The sequence below is a fragment of the Thamnophis sirtalis genome, unplaced genomic scaffold (assembly GCF_051295495.1).
Source record: "Thamnophis sirtalis isolate CommonGarterSnake01/CBP01778 unplaced genomic scaffold, rThaSir2_p1.2 scaffold_4, whole genome shotgun sequence".
NCBI lineage: Eukaryota > Metazoa > Chordata > Lepidosauria > Squamata > Natricidae > Thamnophis > Thamnophis sirtalis.
In genome coordinates this window covers 25,039,830-25,059,521 of record NW_028261384.1, presented here as the reverse complement: position 1 = coordinate 25,059,521, position 19,692 = coordinate 25,039,830, and the positions used below count along the sequence as shown (strand labels likewise).

At 37.2% G+C, this 19,692-nt stretch overlaps 1 protein-coding gene across 1 annotated transcript in view; it reads left to right on the top strand.

Annotated features, from left to right (window-relative positions):
• The window catches only part of ZNF804B (zinc finger protein 804B), a 213,152-nt gene that overhangs the window by 185,733 nt on the left and 7,727 nt on the right, over positions 1-19,692 (top strand). Inside the window, exon 3 of the mRNA XM_014065358.2 lies at positions 17,818-17,948. Within this exon, the coding sequence (XP_013920833.2) occupies positions 17,818-17,948 (131 nt within the window). The remainder of the gene's footprint in view (positions 1-17,817; positions 17,949-19,692) is intronic.

Here is a 19,692-nt window from a genome sequence, read left to right as displayed (position 1 = left end):
GATTGTGCTGGTTCGTCAACATCTGATGAAGACCTAATTAATTTGGGCAGCATCCGAGCCAGCCTGATCATCCTAGTTTGTGCCATTCCCATATTTTGAAGTAAGCAGATGAAATATTTGGGGGGGGATTCATCTAAAAACCTTTGCCAAAGAATCCCTAAGACCTACCAACCAGGATTTAAACCTCAGTCTACAATATCAAAGGCTGTGCTCTAATCACTCAGATTTGTATATAAACCTTAAACAAGTAAACCAATTCCATATTTCTTTATTATATACAGTAACTTATTATTTTCTCTAAAAATATAACAAAAACATTTTCTTTCCATGTCTTAGATGTACTGCATAAACAAATCTTTAAAGCATCATTCAAGCTTAATCAAGAAAAAGTCTATTAAGAGCTACCAGAAACAACAACATATTGAATTTTTTAATCTTTAATCCCTTCACATAATGTACTACAAATTAATTTCTTATCATCTTTTCTCTTCATCTTTTCTCTTTTGCAATTTTAACACTTTCTTCCAGTTTTAATACCACAGCTTATCACTTCCTCTAAAACTACAACAGAAATTCCTTCTTACTAACTCTTATCTACAAACTAACCTGTAAAGCCTAGTTCAGTCCTGATTTTAAAAAAAAAGATGCTAGGAAAAAAGCCCCATAATTTATATGTAAACTTTGATTGAATAAGTCAAATTTATTTTAAAAAATTACTTTAAAAACGCTTAATGTTTATTTCTTTTAAGCAAGATCGCCAAACCTGATTTCATTTCATTTTATCTTTATTTTTTCTCAGGAACTCCTTGATAAATATAACACATCTTTTTTGTAAATCCAAAATAAGAAAGTTGTCCAAGTAATTCTTCTGAATTGAAACTCATATATCTAAACACTCCTCTGATTTATAATTTCTGTGCTCCTTTCAGTTATTAAAATATTAACTGGTTTCATATATAAGTTCTGTATAACATCATTGTCAGTGTCATTATGATATCCTGTGAATTTTAAATCCATATCCAAAACAATCTGATTCTCAGTTCTATCCTCTTCTATATCCTGTTTTAAATTCATTTTATAGAAAAATGAATTTAAAACATTTTTAAGAAAGAAGTCCAAGAACATTGTTGCCAAATATCCTTGAATTCTTCCAGAATTAAAATATTCCTCTCCATTATTATTAGTGGGTCTCTTCTTCCTTCATTATAATACTTAGTTTATTTTCTGTTTGCCTCTAGTTACCAGTATCCAAACTCTCCTTACCATGTTTTTCTCTAATCCACATTTTCCCAATGAAAATGTCTTACTCTTAAGTTCAAAATCATATATTTTAATAGAATTGTAAGCAAACCACAGAAACTATTCTTATATTTATTTCACAATTTTATTTCCAGTTAATCTAGTCCTTTAATTTGTTATGGAAGCGAAATAATAATGCTTCATCCTCACTAAATTAAAACTGGATCAAAGTCAGTACAAGACAATACTTATAAAATTTATAGGATGCTCAACTCATATATGTTATGGATTCAGTAATGTTACCAAATTCTGGTTTTCTAATTAACTGTAGGAATGTAAATTGCTATAAATCTATTGGCTCAGTGCAATGTGGGCAGGGAGGAATTTTTATGGGAAGCCCAATTCAGAAAGCCATGGTCAGATCTCCTAAATATTAATGTGTGTAGCAATTAAAAATAATAACCTTTATTGCTCAAAATGGAGGTCCCTTGAATGCTAGTACAGGTGGAGGAGACATCAACTTTAAAAGGCATATGTGGTGATAAGGATTGTAACAATAGCAATAGCACTTAGACTTCTATACTGCTTCACAGTGCTTTACAGCCCTCTATAGAGTCAGCATATTGCCCCAACACTCTGGTCTTTATTTTATTGACCTTGGAATGATGGAAGGCTGAGTCAACCTAGAGGTGGTGAGTTGAACTGCCAAACTGCAGGCAGCTGGCAGTCAGCAGAAATAGCCTGCAGTGCTGCATTCTAACCACTGTGCCACAGAGTGGCACAGACTTCTTCCAGATCTCTACTTACTCAATAACAACTATGGACCACTATGGATAATTTCATGCAATTCAAAGAGGCACAAATCTCATTGGTCAACTCTATACCACTCTTTCAATGCCATGTAAGAAAACCACATTGACAAAGCATGTAGGGCCAGATATTTTTTTATTAAAAATGGATGATATATCTCCTTTTAATTAATTCAATTATTAGATGGCCATATTTTAAACACTTATCATGATCCCTATCCATTCCCTATCCCCTACCATCTTAACTGATTTAGAGGTTTAATACAAAATTAACAATATGGGTTGCAAGTGAGTTTCAGATTTTGCTTTCAAATGCAACTTATTGACCCTAAATTAATATAAAAGCAAGTATTATTCAATTTGAACCCTTATGATCTGGCATTGTGTCTGAGCCGGCTCTCAAATCTTTTACAAACTCCTATCCATGGGCACAAATGGTTTGACGTTCAGTTTCCATTTCTGTCATTCAAATTTCAGCTAACTTGAAGAGAATGTTATAAATTTAACACTGATAATGCTATTCTGGCAGCTATTTGCCTTCATATGGTGGATCTAATTCATTGCCTCCTTTTTAGGGCCATTCTGTGCATTTTAAATGTATGCACTAGTTATATCCTCACTTTTATTCTGAGTAAAGATTTTTGCCATCTATCTGATTAATATGCACAATTTAGTAATGTAATTAAGACCAATGGAGTTTAAGAATCTTGCTGACCTTAATGCTGTAAATAAATGAATTACAAATCTTCAAGGTATGCTTGCAGCAAAACAAAACAACCCAGCAACATAACACTTTGTTATAATGCATGAATGATCTTTTTTGTGTTTAATGAAGGCTGCAAGGTGGACATTTTTTTAAAATCTTCAATGTGCTTCAGAAGTATTAAAATCTTTTAGGTATGTGTTCTGTCCCCCCTCGTCCCACACCAACACACACTCCAAGCCAAATATAAGTTATGGCATTTAATTAACAGACAGACAGGTCCTTGGCAGGAAACCGGCACAGACAAGCTTGGGCAGCAATCCAACACAGATAAGGCTTGGCAGCAATCCAGCCTACCAAGCTCACAATAATGTTCTCCGACATTAATTCCTGCGTTGACTTCTGCAAGAGGAGCGTGTGCACAAGCAATCTTTTTATAGTCTGGAGAGGAACCTAATGACCACCAGCTGAGTGCAATTAGCTCTTGTGCTTGCGCAACTGTTCCTGATGCCTATTAGAGCTTCTATGCCAGGCATCCAGGAACAACTTACTGCTGGCTTCTGAATCACTCACCCTTGTCTCCTCCTCACTGGCACAGGCGCCTTTTGGTGGCCAACCAGTCTCTCTGCGCCCTGCTCGGAGTTGGAACCCTGTCCAGGGTCCTCTACATCCTCCAGAGCTGACTCATAGGGCCCCTCACTGTCAGAGTCTGGTGGCAGCTCCAATGGCTTCTGCTGGGCCACAACAGATATGCATAAATACAGATTCAGAATGGGTCAATATGGTGCAGGTAGTTAGGCATGGACGGTCAGTGTGGCTAGTTAGCCACTGCCAAGTCGCCTCTGCTAAGTCACTTGGACCAAGTTGTTGCAGGACAACTCAATATGTCCAACTTGCCCTGGAGACAACTTGCTATGGGCAGCTGGAGGAAAACTGGGTAGATGACAAAATAGGTAGGCAGAGTGAAGCGCATCAGTTTCCCATTTTCACCCCAGTTGCTGCCACCACTATAACCATTGCTGCAGGCTATTCAGCAGTGGCAACAGTGTTAGGGCCATACAGGGTGGAAGCGGTGGACAAGGGGGATGGCAGGGACGCAGTGGAGACTGGAAGCATTCCATTTTCACACACCCCACTGCCACTTCCAAGTTACCATTTGGCTCAACAGCAGTGACAGTGGGGTGTGTGAATATGGAATTGGCTCAGTCCTCAGCCGAATGGCCTGCAGCAGTGGCAACAGTGGATTTGAGTGAAAATGGGATATGCCCGGCCAACACCACCACTCTGCGGTCTGCTCACCCACCCTGGTTCTCCCTCCAACTGCCTGTAGCAAGTTGTCCCCATGAACAATCGGCCATGTTGAGTTGTTCTGTGATGACTTGGCATTGGTGAGTTGGTAGAAACAACTTGGCAGAGGTAAGTTGTCCACACCAAGCCAGTTGTGCTGAATTGTCCTATATTTATACATAAATACATTTTGATTCTTAGACTAGCAATGCCTAATTTAGTTAGATTCTTATAAGAAATGTTTAATGACTATTGTGATCAAATCCACCATGGTATTTATTGCCATGATGGCTGTGAACTTGTGCCACTTCTTTCCTTTTAGATTATTATTGCATGTGCAAAATAAATGTTCATCGGGTAAGATAAGCAATATCATGCAGTTTCTTTCTCCATAAGATCTCAAGTGTAATTGGCCTATACATTGCTTTAAGACATAGTTTGCTTTATAATATATGAAATAAGCCATAACTTCCCATTTTCTGCTATTAAAAAGAAGTGAAAACACAAGCTAAAACAATGGTTGGAATCATATACCACATGAAGACAAAGCCAATCTAAGTGACTTCCTGAGATGAGGAAACCTAGTCATGCTATCTTTCTCTGTCAGAAAGCTTTTCAATATGTATACTTTTCTATGAAGTTTTTTCATTCTGCCTCATTCTTTTTTTTAATCCTCAGTTTTCTCCCCTCTTATTATCATTCTCTTTCTTTTTACTTCTATATTGCTTCACAGTGCTTTACAACCCTCTATAGAGTCAGGATATTGCCCCAACATTCTGGGTCTTCATTTTACTGACCTTGGAATGATGGAAGGCTGAGTCAACCTAGAGGTGGTGAGTTGAACTGCCAAACTGCAGGCAGCTGGCAGTCAGCAGAAATAGCCTGCAGTGCTGCATTCTAACCACTGTGCCACAGAGTGGTGAACTTCTTGCAGATCTGATTGGGAATCTCTACATACTCGATAACAACTATGGACCACTATGGATAATTTCATGCAATTCAAAGAGGCACAAATCTCATTGGTCAACTCTATGCCACTCTTTCAATGGCATGTAAGAAAACCACATTGACAAAGCATGTAGGGCCAGATATATATTTTTTATTAAAAATGGATGATATATCTCCTATTAATTAATTCAATTATTAGATGGCCATATTTTAAACAGTTATCATGATCCCTATCCATTCCCTATCCACTACCATCTTAACTGATTTAGAGGTTTAATACAAAATTAACAATATGGGTTGCAAGTGAGTTTCAGATTTTGCTTTCAAATTCAACTTATTGACCCCAAATTAATATAAAAGCAAATATTATTCAATTTGAACCCTGATCTGGCATTGTATCTGAACCAGCTCTCACATGAAGACAAAACCAATCTGTGACTTCCTGAGATAAGGAAACCTAGTCATGCTATCTTTCTCTGTCAGAAAGCTTTTCAATATGTATACTTTTTTATGAAGTTTTTTCATTCTGCCTCATACTTTTTTTAAAAATCCTCAGTTTTCTCCCCTCTTATTATCATTCTCTTTTTACTCCCACTGTAATTCATGGTCATATGGTGGAACATTCTGTCACTCTACAGTACTTTTTCCAAAAGAGGAAAACTTTAATCTCTCTGATCCTCATCAGCTACAAGATCAGGCTGTTTCTGGAGTTTCCAGAAGATTCATGGGAGCATCCAATTTCCCCATTCCCCAGTTTAGGAGGAGATGTGTCCTGGCATGCATTGTCCTCTTCGTGTACCACAGACCCATATAATGAAAATAACTCAGTTTTGGCTGCTTGTAGCAGCCTACCTTTGGATTCTAGAAAGGCTTATATGAATACCATTACAGAGATTAGATGCTAAAATGGAATTTTCTCTGCATGTGGCTGGATTTATAACCAGATTGCTAAGAAACAAACGATGGACTCCATTAGAAAATGTATGTAGAGACATGGGTTTGTCCACATGAACTCTAATAAATATATGTGAATTCCAAAGTTCAGGTCACCTCACTTCAATTATAACATTCAGCTGCGCAGAGTCGCTTCGATTACTGAGATAGGCAACATACAAGCTTAGTAAATAAATAAAAACAATAATTTTTTTGGGTGGTGGTGAATGAGGAGGAAATGTTATTCATCACTCACACCTGCAAACCACTGGTACACATAGAAAATTTTATGATAAATTCAATATATTTTAGATAAATTCAAGGCATACCAAGTTCCCCAGATATCAATGATTTGACCATCAAGCAGCTGTAATCACATTAACTTCTTTGCAAGAGAAAGGGATGAAAAGCAATGTCTGCTCGTAATGCTGCTTCTAGTTTGCAGTAATTGGCTGGAGGAAGAACATGAAGCTTTGTGAACATAAAAATTGCTTGGGCACCTTCAACTGAAAAATTTCAAGTGAACATTTGGACATAATATTATCTTCCTGGGATTTTTTAGATCAGGACTTTTGACTAGGCACAGCCCTTTAAATAAATTATTTATAACATTACTAAAAAGGAATAGCAAAATAGTTAGAAAAATAAAGACATTTGCATTTATCTACTAATTTATCTACAAGTAAAATAATTAATATTTTGTTTATTCATATATTACCATTTACATAGTTTGCATTGTTTCATAAGGTTATTCCTGAATATAGCAATAACAAGAATATAATAATAACAAGAACATTGTTTCGTGTGTGTGTGTATGTATTTTAAATAAAGAACACTAAAGCTAATATAAAGTAAGAAAAAGAAAAAAAATTGAAAGAAAGCTAAAGATGTGAGAGGAAAAAAGGAAAAAAATAAAAAAGAAGGAGAAAGATACAAGGAAATGTCCAATTACCAACAAAGCTAGGGGAAACCATGAATTAGCGGTTAATACATCTATCTAATATGTAAGTAGCTCAATTTCGAATCCCGGAATGGTAGGGCTAGCTGACGAGAGCTAAATAGCTTGAAATATATCTTTATTAGTCTCCCTTTATTTCCTTATCAGTAAATATAAATTTAAGATACAAAGAAATGGCTTCCCAAGTTCTCTAAAACAGTTATAAGTACAATTACAACCTTCTATTCTATGTTACAACGTAATGTTCTTCTTTCTATATATCTATCCTGTCTAATAATAATCAAAATCATAAATTCATTTTTATTGTTTTATGAAAAAATTCCATAAGAGATTTCTAGACAGCAATAAATATGAACATTAACTTTAAGGACACATTGTTTCCAAAATAAAATAACAACTTGAAGAGAATATAATTCCCTCATTTCCCCTTGTCTTTCAAAATAATGCTACTTTGGCTTGCCTGCCCACAAAAGATATTAAATCATCAGTATGTTGAATCTGCGGCATTGAATATTTTAAAAAGATCATAGTTCTGTTTTGATATTTAAACTCAACAAACTTTCCTTTTAATCCAAATAATTCAGATTCTAGCTTACAAGGAAGGTTGTATATACCCTGGGAGCGGGGGAGATGTTCTGCTTAAACAAAAGATTAAATTCCAGCATTCAAAAAATATTTTCTACATCACAAATTTTCAAGGAACAATTAAAAGATTAAAAACTCATTTGTAAGCTAATTAAATCCAGGGGAGAAAATTAAAAACAAATACATATTTTAAAAAATGCATTGCTGTCCAACTAGTATAAATGGCAGTTTATAAATTCTTTGAAAATCAACTGGTTTCTAAAACTCAACTTTTAAATGTTTCCCTATTTCCCATTAACTGTAGATGCTTTCTTACATCTATATAATCCTAATAAAACCTACTTTTCTCTAGAAATACAATCATGGGCCAAAAGTAATATAACCTAACACATTTCAGCAATATAATGCAATTTATAACTGATAATTTGTATTTCAAATGTTCAATCATTAAAAAAATTGATAACTTTCAGGTGAGGACTGATGACAGGTTGGATCTTCCATGAAAGGTTACGTGAGTGAGACAGCACTGAGGTTCTAAACTTCCATCCAGGAGCAAGGTTCTGGCTGAGGAAAATATCTCTGGAGATAAGGAGAGATCTTTGGAGCACTTGAACTCTGGAAGAGCTGAAATTGTTTTTCATGATGAAATTCAGTTTCTTGTGGCTGATCAGGAGTTGAATGGCTTGGCAGCAGTGGTGGGTTCCGGGCAGTACGGCCCGGTATGGTCATACCGGGAGTAGCCAGGAGAAGCCGCCACCGTACCAGTATGGTGGCTCATTTGGCCCATCCGTGTTCCATGACTGTTTAATAATGCAACAGGGCCCATTGTGCACGTGCGCACAATGTGCGGCACCTGTGTGACTTCCGCCGGGCAGCTGGGTGTTGCAGGGGGGTGGCGTATGCATAAGATTTCAGCGGGACAAACATGATTTATAACAATTTGTCCCATGTCCCGGGTCGTTTTTAAAAAGTCCTGATTTTCTGGCTTCATGTTGAAAACCCAGTGGATTTGCTTAAGAAATCCTAACCGGGGCAAGACAAAAGGCACTCTGTCTAACTAACCTCTTTCTCTGTCTCAGTACTTTCATTGAAGATATTAAAACGTTAAAGCAACAAAACGGACACCCCCCTGCACCCCTTTTACCTCATTTTATAAGAAAAAATGACCAAGTACCATAGAGCTACAGGAAACGCTTGGCTAGAGAGGTTGCGAGTGTTACTTCCTGGATTTTCTGGAGGGGAGGGGCCAGAGCTGGAGGTCTGCTCGTGTACAAAAAATGGTGGCAAAGTTTCTTTGAAAAATATTTCCCTGACTAATTTCACCATTTCAATTTGCTCAGTTCTTTGTATTAACATCTATATCATTCTGGGTTGACTTGGAGTGCAAGCCTGCTGGTAAGTGAGCTGGGTTTTTTTCTTTTATTTTTTTTATGTATTTTAAAATAATATTTTATTTATTATGCATAGGATTTTTAAAAATTCTGTATGGATTCTTTTTTTAAATTGAATCAGACTATTTAAAAAAAGATTCTATCCAAAATACAAAATACCAGCTGCAGTTATTCACTTAAGAACTGTGGCAAGAAAGGTGGTATAATGGGCTTAGTGACCAAAATTACAATGGCATTGAAAAAAGTGACTGATGACCATTTTTCACACTTAGCGACCGTTGCAGCATCCTCATGGTCATGCGATCAAAATTTTGATGTTTGGCAACAGATTCGTATTTATGATGGTTTCAGTGTCCTGGGGTCATATAATCACCTTTTGACAAAGTCAAATGGGGAAACCAGATTCACTTATGTTGCTAACTTATCAGCTGCAGTTATTCACTTAAGAACTGTGGCAAGAAAGGTGGTATAATGGGCTTAGTGACCAAAGTTACAATGGCATTGAAAAAAGTGACAGATGACCATTTTTCACACTTAGCGACCATTTTTCACACTTAGCGACCATTTTCACACTTAGCAACTGTTGCAGCATCCTCATGGTCATGCAATCAAAATTTTGATGTTTGGCAACAGTTCCAATTTCTATTTGTAAATTGTAGTTATGTTGAAATAAAAAAATTACAATACTATTTTTGCGTTATATGAAAATTTTCTTTGCTCCATATAAAATTTTTAATCAACACCCCACCTCCTGGTCAAAGGTGTCCCTCTCTACCAATCTGAAAATCTGGTCACCTTACGTATGCATGCGCGAGCAACACACGTGCTTATCTAGGATGCCCAGTCCCATGCGCAGCATACTGGCTGTGCCGGGGTCTGGAACCCACCACTGCTTGGCAGCCACACAAAGGTAACTGCTGTGCAGCTTTAATGGAAGTTAGACCAGCACAAGCTTCACTTTCTTAAATGCTTTATGATTTAAACTCTTTACAAACTAAGGAGATATTTAAATACTAGTGAGGATTAAAGACTGCCAATGAATGCTTTCTTTTTTAAACTGAGGAGGGGGAATACATAATCTTAAATGATTTTAATTTAAAAACAAACAGCTTAACACAACTGTGATCAAAGAGAGTTTTAAACAGATAAAAGAGACAGTGATTTTTTTTAAAAAAAGACTTTTTTAAAATGTAAGGGCCTCTGAAAATAGAAAAATTAATTAGACTAACAGACTTGTCCTTCCTATTGATGGTTTATTATCAAGAACAGTTGATAATTGGTGAATTTTTCAAAACAAAAAGATAAGGAAAATGTCAGCTAAATGTGAAACTGTAAAAATAAAAAAAAATCTACCACTTACTTTTACCATCATAATTGACAGACTTCCAAAGATGTGAAAGAAGTTAAGAAGATTGTGGAGTTAAAACAACTTAGTGACAATTTTCAGACAGCTTTATCTGAATGACTGGGAATCTTCATCAACATGTTGCAATACATTTTGGGAAGAAACCCTGAGATTGGTGCAGAAGGACTTGGTATATTCCAAAGACTCTCTGCCTAACTTTTTCGGACTGATAAATCTGCTGGGATGAGCAACAAAACATCTCAAACTAGCAAGAAAATAAGTGCAGTTCAGCGGTGGGATTCACTTCCCTTCCCTACCGGTTCGCAAATGTGAGTATGTGCCACATCTGTGCATGAGCAGTGCTCGTGCATTACATTGGGGGGGGGGGGAGCTTCCTGCAAGAGCCAAGGTGGCGCAGTGGGTAGAGTGCAGTACTGCAGACCACTTCAGCTGACTGCTATCTGCAGTTCAGTGGTTCAAATCTCACCGGCTCAGGGTTGACTCAGCCTTCCATCCTTCCGAGGTGGGTGAAATGAGGACCCAGACTGTGGGGGCATATGCTGACTCTGTAAACCGCTTAGAGAGGGCTGAAAGCCCTATGAAGCGGTATATAAGTCTAACTGCTATTGCTATTGTAGCTGCCACTACCTGTTTGTCCACACCAGAGAGAACTGGTTGAATACTACCTTTGGTGCAGTTGCCATATCTTCAGATAACCTCCCAGGATATTTTCTAATGCGTCAAATTACTTTTCCTTTCCACCCCAAAAGCTAGGTACATTTCAAAGCACTCCAGCAGCTTCCTGCCATTTTATCTGTAAAATAATATTGATATTAGGGATAAGTGCTTTGCTTTTGGAAAATGCCAGCTTTCAAATTATTATTTTTTTTTAAAAAAGTCAAAGAAGGAGAAGTAACAATTACATAAAATATAAAAAATGGGGGGAAAAAACCTTTCTTTAAAAATTAACAATGATACTGGTAAATGAATGGAAATTAATCTGGCTTTTTAAACAATATAATTAGTTTAGTTTAGTTTATACTTTATTTGTATGCCGCCCTTTTCCCTGAGGGGACTCAGGGCGGCTCACAATTGGAGGGAGGGGAAAGACAGACAAGTTACAAACATAGAACCATACATCGTTAAAAACACAACAGTCATACCATTCGAGTGGGGTTACAAGTCTCTAGCCCCAGGCCTGTTGGAACAGCCAGCTTTTAAGGGCTATGCGGAAGGCCTGGAGGGTGGTGAGGGTACGAATCTCCACGGGGAGTTCGTTCCAGAGGGTCAGAGCAGCCACCGAGAAGGCTCTCCTCTGGGTAGTTGCCAGTCGACATTGGCCGGCTGATGGAACTCGGAGGAGGCCTAATCTTGACCACATGGAGTCATGGTAGCCAGTCTTTCCTTTGCAACAGTAAAGAGCCCATTCAAGTGCATTTATGCATATGGTGAAGCAATTTGGCACGCTGTCATAATACAATATTATAGTCACTAGATTACAATCAGATATGTATATATAGTTTTTTATACTAATATCAGAGTTTTGTTGTCCAAGTTAGCCTGAGGCCTCAATGGAGTACCGTGTACTAGTGGCGGTTAATGAACTGAGATAAGACGACTCCTCCAGCCCTGAGCCATCTTATGTTAATTTTAAGTAAATTTTAATGTTAATTTATTATTTTAATTTTTCTTATATTTATTAACATTTATTATTTTATTGCTGTCGCTTGCTTGTAAGCCACTTAGAAGTCATGTCCAGAATGGTGGCAAATGAATGAATGAATAAATGAATGAGTGAGTGATAGCTTCCAGATAAGAAAATGTTCCCCCACTCCAGATACTTACCTGTGATTTGTAAGTTTAACTTTTCTGAATCTTATATTTGCTGATGACAATAAATGTTGAAAAAAAAAGAGAATGGGTAAAGGTAAAAATGGCAACATTTTTGCACAAAAGTAAAGTTAACTTTGAAGATTTGTCATTGTTTCTGAAAGTCTACTCTTTTGGCATCTATTAATTTTTGTGATGGTTAAACTAGAAATTGGTCATTTTCTCTTCTTTGAATCCAGCTATTTTTTATTTTTTCCTTTTGTTCATATTTTCCTTTTTGTTGCTGCTGCACCTTTAACCCATCTCATATTCTGTCTGTGCTGTTTCCATCTTTGTTTCTGTTGGAAGGAAGAGGAAATTGCGTTTGTGTGTATAAGAATGATATATGAGAAAGAGATGGCTGGCTGGTATATGGAATTGCAAGATCAGTTAACTCTATAATTTTATATTTGGAGGCACTTAATTAGTAGTATTAATTCAATAAATTGTTTGTTTAAATGTGTTATATCTATAGTAGGCTCCAGGTAGCTTTAAATACCCCGAGGTCAGTAAAAACAGTTGAAAACAAACAATGCAAACAGCCAGAGTAATTTCCAAACACATTAAAGCCGCGTCTTAAGGGCTTTTTGGAACTCTAGGATAGAGATGCTGTTCATATCTGTGAGAGCCATGGTGGTGCATAATGCAGTATTGATAATTCTACCAACTGCCAGCAATCCGATTCTCACTGACTCAAGGTTGACTCAGCCTTCCATCCTTACAAGGTCGGTAAAATGAGGACCCAGATTGTTGGGAGCAATATGCTGACTCAGTAAAGGAGGGATGTAAAAAGGGATATAAAGTACTGTGAAGTGGTATATAAGTCTAAGAGGTATTGATATTGATATTTTGGGGGGCATGTTGCTTTGGGGGAGAGATGGTCATGGGAAAGCATATTTCCTTAGTCCTGCTAGATGGCAATATTTAATAAATAGGATATGGAAAGCATGCATTCTGTCAGAATGTAGTGGGCAGGGAGAAACAATTAGAGATTAGCAGTCCTTTACCTATACCACAAAAGACTTTATATGTAATGATCGAGACCTTGAATTGCACCCAGAAGCCAACTGGCAACCAATACATCTCATGTAGCAATGATGACATGAAAAACAACTCTTACTATATGTGCTGTGGGATTGTGGATCACTGCAGTTTTCAGATGGTCCTCAGAGAGAGTGTGATGTAATAATCCAATCCATGATATGACCAAGGCATCAGTAATTGTCTGAAGAGTTTACCAATTAAGGAAAGAGTTCAGCTAGCAGTTAAGATGAACCAGTGCAAATATAGATAAATCGACTGACCAAGAGACCAAGAGATAAAGACACATTGTCTTGCTCTTATGGGATATATGTCTCCTGGCCAGTGGTGGGTTGCCAATTTTTTTGCTACCGGTTCGGGAGCACAACGCTTCTGTACATACACGGAAGCGTCCTGGTGGGTGGGGGGAGCCTCCTGCCACCACTACTCCAGTTCGTTCGATCCAGGCTGAACCAAGAGCAACCCACCTCTGCTCTTGGCCGACAAGGATAAGTACATGCAAACTTTTTAAAAAGGAAATTCCGAGGAAAAGATTCAGCCTGACGAATAAGGAAGTTGAACAATGCACAAAATTGATTGTTTGTGTGTGTGTGTGTGTGTGTGTGTGTGTGTGTGTGTATGTATGTACTGTATGTAAGTAAAAGTAGAAGTTTCCCTCGTCCAGTCATGTCCGATTCCAGGGGACAATGCTGAAGAAACCAGCATTGTCTGAAGACATTTCCAGGATTATATGGTCACCATGACTATACACCAAGGCACACAGAATGCTGTTACTTTTCTACCAAAGTGATACCTATTTATCTACTTGCATTTGCATGCTTTTGAATTGCTAGGTGAGCAAGAGCTCGGCGAGTAATAAGAGCACACCCCATTGCACAGCACTTTGGAATCAAACCCCAGCTGTCCGCTTTCAAGTTCAGTGTCTTTAACCACTGAGCCACTGTGCCCCCTAATGTGTGTGTACGTACGTACATACATACATACATACATACATACATACATACATACATACATACTTGGGTATTTCTACTTTTTCCTTTTTTTTTTGAAGGGATCGTCTTTAATTTAATATTTTGTTCCTTTTAGGTAAATATATTATTATTACTGTGGTTACTTAAAACAAATCAAAATGTATTGGTTTAAGTTAAAGTTACCTTTCTCATACATTTAATCCTGAAAAATAAAAAGCTTTTGAAGTTATTTTTAGAATATCAGTTACCATGGTAAAAGCAATTTCTTGCACTGTTCTCTTCACTGATTGCTTAGATGGCTAATATTGTATGCTTCAGTAATACATCCAAATTATGTTTTTTAATAACTTTATCTTATTCTTTTTATGCTTTGGATTTCTGCTTAGAAAAACAATTTTTTGTTTTGTATCTGCACATCTAATATACTGTGTTCATCATGTAAACACAGCTTGTAGATTCAAAAAAACACCTTGAAAACCTAAGGCATTTATTTAAAGGAAACTTTTGCTACTGGGACTACAAAATGACCCGAGCTCATTCACAAAGGTACTTAACTCTTCGCATCAGCTAGCCTGCCTGTCAAAACATGCTCCTTTCCTGGTATGATTTTCTGTATATTACTGCTCTTTGAATGTACTAATGGCCTCTAACTCTGGCAAGAGGATATTGAGGGCTTCTTAGTATTCTTGCTGGTTTAATACTGCTAAGATAAGGCCACCCACTGATAAGGTCCAGATGACTTTACAGCTAATCTCATACATCTTTTGACCAATACAATGGCTTTTTCTGCAAACATCTTGCTATTTTTATTTATAGAAGCCAAAGTACAAGCAGTGGGATTCTATAAAATAAATAATACTTTGGCACATTTGACAAGATTTATCCACCCAGTTAGGTACCCTAATAGCATGTAAAATGTAATTGCACACTTAGAGCTATGTTAATTCTCAAGTTCCTTCTCTTGGTTGAGCATCCTTATGAATGAGCACAAGTATTTTAATGTTGTTGGCTTGCTGCCTGCAAAACCAAGCACAAATACTTAGCTACACAGATACTATTGTTGTGTATTTTGTTTGTATGTTCTACATTACAAATGGGCATATAGTAAATATTGTTATTGTGCCGAGCTACTTTTCTGGTGTTATTTAATTAACACTAAAGGGTGAGTACATTTCCAACAATGCAATTCATTTCTTGAGTTGTATTCAGTCGAGCTATTCTGAGTACAGCCGTGTAAAGTCTCATCAACAATTATATGGCCAATTTATTGTTGTGCAAAGCAGGAAGTTTCAAGCTTTTCAAGTTGCATAACATGTTTCCTGGAAACCCTGATCAAGAGACAAAGCTCTAATGACAGAAAATTGGCTGTGTTTGAGTGTGGTTTTTTTTTTCTTTTCCTCCTCAATTCTCAGGGGATTTGGTGGTTTTGTGGAAAAAAGTTTGGAAAAAAATCTGTGCTGCAACATGGAAATAACCATAAGATTTTTGGTAGCATAAAATACAGACACGAATGTGTGTATTTTGTATCTACAGTAGGTATACAAATAGTCCTCAAAGAACGGTCACAGTTGAACCCCAAATGTTTGTTGCTAAGCAGGACATTTTATTGAAATTGAGTGAATTGCATCCCATTGTATAACCTTTTTGTCCCAGTTGTTAAATGAGTCATAGTAAATCTATTGACTGCTTGTTGGAAATCATCTGAGAAAGTCACAAATGGCAATTAGGGGATCCTGGCACAGTCATAAATGTATGCAGGAGTCCATGCGCTTCTCATTTTACAGAGAAATCACCAGCCGCAATACTGCTGGGAAGGAAAACAGCTGAGGGGTGGCAATCCACTCTGCCGTGCCTATCAGGTGGGCTTCAGAAAAGGGAATATATGTGAATATAGTGCAGGGGCAGGCAGGCGGACCCAGCTGAAAGTTGAAGCGAATCAGTTTGCTCCCAACTGATAGTGAGAGCTATCAGTTCCCCTGAACCAATCAGAACCGGTAGAATCCCACCCCTGAATGTAGGCCAGTGGTTGAGCACCAAAATTGCGATCACATGTCCACAGGGATGCTGCAGTGGTCTTAAATGTGAAAACTGGACATGTTACTTTTTTTTAATGCTGCTGTAACTTCAGATGGTCACTAAACAAATGATTGTAAGACAAGGACTACCTGTACTGCATTAGAATAAAACCAGAGGTGGGTTCCTACTAGTTCGCATATATTCGGTAGAACCGGTTCATCAAATCTACCGAACCGGTTAGAAGAGGTTCCGCCAATGGACCGGAAAGCAGGCCACACCTACAGAAGAGGTTCCAAAATTTTTTGAAACCCACCACTGGTCCTTGGATATGATTATTCTACACTATCATGCTCATATTTATAAAACTCAGTGCCTCTGTGAAAGGTAAGATGACTACTGCATTTGTGATGCAATCAGAACATTGCGTGTGTTGAAGTTGTTTTAACGCAAACCAAAGATGCCTTTTAAAAAGCAAGTTTACATCATATTCTTATGCATGCCATTGCTGTGTGTGAGGTAATTTAAGGTGGTTCTGACAAGTGTCGTCAGCATCTTCATATCCGGTCACATGGGTGGCAACCCACTCCCATCCGGTCACATGGGTGGCAAGCCACACCCACAAAGTAGGTTCGAACAATTTTTGACACCCACCACAGAATAGAACCATATATAAACTGTGCCTCACTAAGCCTGTTACAGAGCACAGTTTTCTTCCACATCATCTCCGTTTGCCAGGATATGCAAAACTTCAGGTGCTTCTTTTTCCTTTTCTTAAAAAAGAAAAATAGCCAGGATACATTTCTTTTTCCAGATTTTAATCATTAATCAATTTTGATTTTAAAAAAATCTATGTATTTTTAACAAGTTCCCGTTTGTATTTTAATTCTTGTCTCAATGTGGAAATGCCAGAGTTCAATATAAGTCTGCAAATGTTGTGCTCAAGTCAGTTACAAGCTTCACATTCTTATGATGTCCACTGTTTGCTTTCTGCATACTTGAGGGAAGAACTTTTGGCATTTTTAATTACTTAAGCTTCGTGAAGAAAACAGTTTCTTAAGTTTAGAATACACAGAATCTTGCATTTGCTTTGAGTACTTTCAGAGTTCCTGTAGTCTTCCTCTCAGTGTTTCTTGACCTTGGAATCTGTAAGACATGTTGATTTCAACTCCCAGAATTCTGGAAACTTAAGATTGCATGTATTAAAATTGCTAAGAAACACTGCTCTACCAGTGGCGGGATTCATTTTTTTTTACTACTGGTTCTGTGGGCATGGCTTGCTGGATTTGACAGAGGAAGAATACTGTAAAATCTCCATTCCCTCCCCACTCCAGTGGAAGGATACTGCAAAATCCCTATTTCCTCCTAATCAGCTGGGACTCAGGAGGCAGAGAATAGATGGGGGCGGGGATAGTCAGAGGTGGTATTTACCGGTTCTCGGAACCACTCAGAATTTCCGTTACTGGCTCTCCAGAACTGGTCAGAAGCTGCTGAATACCACCTCTGCACTCTACATCATGTAGTTAGAAATACAATTTTGTGTCAAAATAAATTCTCCCCCTCAAAAAAAAAACCTGTTAAAGTTCTAACTTATTTATTAAATTATACTTGCATAGAATCAGCTTCTCATCTGTATGTATTGTTAGATTGAATTTATGAGTGCTTGGAGCCATATAGGCATGCTAAGAAATGCACCATCTTTTTATTCTTTATCTCCTCATATAGAGATTGAAAGAGCTGAAACAAAGGGAATTTGCACGAAATGTGGCTTCAAAATCCTGGAAGGATGAAAAGAAGCAGGAGAAAGCTCTCAAACGACTTCATCAGCTGGCTGAGTTGCGGAAGCAGTCAGAATGGTGCGTCTTTGGAACTAATATTACATCTTAATCTTGTCTCTTTTTTCCCCTGATAGTCCCAGGAGAAATCTTCATGGCTTTACTTCTACTTTATATATCACAGAGAATTTTCTTCATCCTTCATGCCAACACCCTTATTGTACAAACAATAAAATTGGAAGCCCTGCAATAATTCCTTGGCATTTGAATGTTGGACTTTTTACCCTCTTTCTAATCTCTATGAAATTACTTTAATAGTGCTGTGATGAATTTTTCAGAATAAACATTTTATATGCCACAAATAAAGGAGAAGACGTCTGGCTAAATATTCCCTCTCCCACAATAAACTGTTTTACTCTTAGAAGAGAATATTTGTAGCTCAGAGTTGAACCTAGGGGTCCTTGAAACTTTCTGAGTTTGTGGTTTACTTGCAGATGTTTCATTACCAAACTAGGTAACAACATCAGTTTTGAAATAAAACTTCTTCAAAAACAACAACAACAATACTACCACACCCAAAGAAATCTAAAGATCCCAATGTTTTACTCTTCCTGTTCCTGTTTGTAGCCCCTCTCAATAAATTTTTTGATTTTTTAAAAATTCTTCTTGCTTTCTTGCCTAGGCAAGGATTATTTCCTTAGTGATGATCACATAGCTAATCAGATTTGATTATGTGATGGTCACAGTGAAAAGCCCAGATAGCCCATTGCTTAGAGATGGGTAATCAGTTTAATAAAGAATTTTTATAAACATCATTTACCTTCCTAAATGGGATGAAAAGAAAAAATCCTAATTATTTCAAATTGTAGATAAGATTAATGAGTTGATACATTCTTCCAACGAGGCAGAGGATTTGGAGTGTTTCATTCTTCAATTAGCTTGACACTTGTCATATTTGTAGTCCTAGATTTACAGTATGGGTCTTTACAGTCTAGGAATCTTTAATAGCTACAAGTGGCAAGTGGCAATAACATGGTCCCATCCATGCTGAACACACCTGATTTGAATATTATTTGTTAAGATATTATCAATTTTTACAAAATTGTTACAAAGAGACAGAAAGATTTTGAGATTTTAAACAATTTTGATTGTTGTACAAAATCAAATTGAATTGTTCTCACCGAAAATGTAGAGGAAGAAAGGAATACATTGGGCCACCATCTTGTCTTCTTCTCCTAATGCTGTACTCCTTATCATAATACATGTCCATAATATTTCATTTCACTGAGCCATGATGGCGCAGTGGTTTAGAATGCAGTATTGCAGGCTAATTCTGATGACTGTCAGCAATTCGATTCTCACTGGCTGACTCATCCTTCATCCTTCTGTAGTCAGAAAAATGAAGACTCAGATTGTTGGGGACAATAGGTTGACTCTGCAAACTGCCTAGAGAGACCTGTAAAGCACTGTGAAGCACTATATAAATGCTATTGCTACTAGTGCTATTTTCAGTGCCCATCAAAGTAGCTCAGCTTGGTAAGAAATACTGGATATACTGTTTCAGCAATGGGGTGATTTATTATTTACGTCACTGACAATCAAAACAATCAATTGGCCATCATACCTCTTACTGCTTTCCAAAGCTGATGTTTCCCGAATGGCTTTTAGTATAATTCCCAACAGTCATAGCCAATGTATCTGAGATGAGATCAAGAGGACAGAATGTATAATTTTACAAATGTGAAGGATACCATATTGGAAAAACATATGTATGTATATTAATAAACTATGATTATATTTTCAAGTCATGAAATGTTAACTGAAG